The 1,757-nt window shown below is 36.7% G+C and overlaps 1 protein-coding gene across 5 annotated transcripts in view; it reads right to left on the minus strand.

The window, feature by feature from the left end:
* Positions 1 to 1,757, minus strand: part of LOC107685361 (zinc finger CCCH domain-containing protein 14-like) — a 14,213-nt gene that overhangs the window by 4,489 nt on the left and 7,967 nt on the right. For all 5 annotated transcript variants that reach the window (XM_016481920.1, XM_016481922.1, XM_016481921.1 and 2 more), the window contains exons 11-12: positions 882 to 1,041; positions 360 to 562 (exon numbers count right to left, since the gene is read on the minus strand). In XM_016481920.1, the coding sequence (XP_016337406.1) occupies positions 360 to 562; positions 882 to 1,041 (363 nt within the window). The remainder of the gene's footprint in view (positions 1 to 359; positions 563 to 881; positions 1,042 to 1,757) is intronic.

The raw sequence follows: 1,757 nt of genomic DNA on the forward strand, positions 1-1,757 counted from the left end.
TCAATGATTGGGGTGATTTTGTAGGCGAGTAAATCAGCATAGGAAATAAACAAATTACAAGCATAGATAATAACAGAACAAAGATACAAATTAAATAAGCTGTGCTTTATATTTTTTACAGGTACGTCAGTATTCAGGTACAGAAATTGAATAATCAAATGTAAAATGACACTGCATAGTCTTCACTGTATAAATTGAATGTAATAAATCTGTGTTAAAGCTACAAAAGTGATTTTTCTTTGTGTTTTGTTGTTTGATTAACATTCTCATGAATAATATATATATATTTATATATATATATTTATTGTTTTGGTGGTACAACTTACAAGTCCTCTAAAACATGAGGATCTTTGTCTTACCGCCAGTGTTTAGAAACTCAGTGCCGAGTCTGAGGTGAATGGCAGGTTTGGGTCCATTATTTTCAGGAAGGTCAGAGGTCGTATTGAACTCGTCCTCAGGCTCCATCTCCTCCTGATCTGTGCGGTTTGCTAACGGACTGGGAACTCCATCTAATGTCACGATGAACTTTGGACTCGCTGCTTCCACGACCTCTGCTCTCTCTCTGCAGAGGAACAGAATGAGATATGAGCATGTGACACTAAAGACTGGAGTAATGATGCTGAAAATTCAGCTTTGCATCTCAGAAATAAATTACATTTTGAAATCTATTCAAACAGAAAAGTTATTTTAAATAATATTTTACAATAATTCTGTTTTTACTGTATTTAAGTTTTTACTGTGATTTATCCAATTAATGCAGACTTGGTGAGCAGAAGAGACTTCTATCAAACATATTTAAAAAAAATCTTACCGACCCCAAACTTTTGCATGGCAGTTTATATGCATAAAAATATGAATCTCATGAAACCTGTCTGTCATACCTGGCCTGCACCATTCGGGATGTGATGGGTGGGTCTTCGGTTTGATTGACAGCGCTAGGCCTGCTCCTCACTGGTGGAGTCTGTTCAAGTTCTGGTTTCCTCATGATAAACGAACGCGTGTCCAGAGCGTCGAGTCTTGTTACCTCCAAAACCTGCAGCTCTGAATAAAAAAAAACAAACAAAAAAAACCCCCAAACCTGATTACACTACTGTTCAAAAGTTTGGGGTCGGTAAGATTCCAGTTTTTGAAAGAAGCATCTTATGATCAATAAAGCTTGCATGAATTTGTTCAAAAAACAGTAAAAATAGTAATATTGTGAAACATTTTTACAATTTAAAATAAGTTTTTTCTATTGAAATACATTTTAAAATCGAACTTATTCTTGTGATGCAAAGCTGAATTTTCAGCATCATTACTCCAGTCTGTCACTTTTGATCAATTTAATGCATCCTTGTTGAATAAAAGTATTAATTTCTTGAAAAAAATTTGTACTGACCCCAAAATTTGTACTGACCCCAATCAAATATAACACATCCATTTTCTTTCTCAATTGTTTCCCTTCACCTAAGCCTTAAGCAACTGCATTTATAAGGATACTTGCAGAGCACAGTATTTCAGGCACAAATAGACGCGAACAGAAGTGAACAGAATTTAGTGTTCACGTGCATCTGCGTGGCTGTCACCGTGTCTACACCGGACGCGAACGGTGCGGCGTGACGCGACAAAATACAATGAACCCATTATAATCAGTAATGCTGTCTACCCTGGATGCGGCGTGGCACGACACGACACGACAAATTCTCGACAGTAAACTGATGCCGCGTTCTATTTATGACGTACTGACACAAAGTTCAAATGATATGCAACGGTCGATT

Source organism: Sinocyclocheilus anshuiensis, unplaced genomic scaffold, assembly GCF_001515605.1.
Source record: "Sinocyclocheilus anshuiensis isolate Anshui unplaced genomic scaffold, SAMN03320099.WGS_v1.1 scaffold769, whole genome shotgun sequence".
NCBI classification, from domain to species: domain Eukaryota; kingdom Metazoa; phylum Chordata; class Actinopteri; order Cypriniformes; family Cyprinidae; genus Sinocyclocheilus; species Sinocyclocheilus anshuiensis.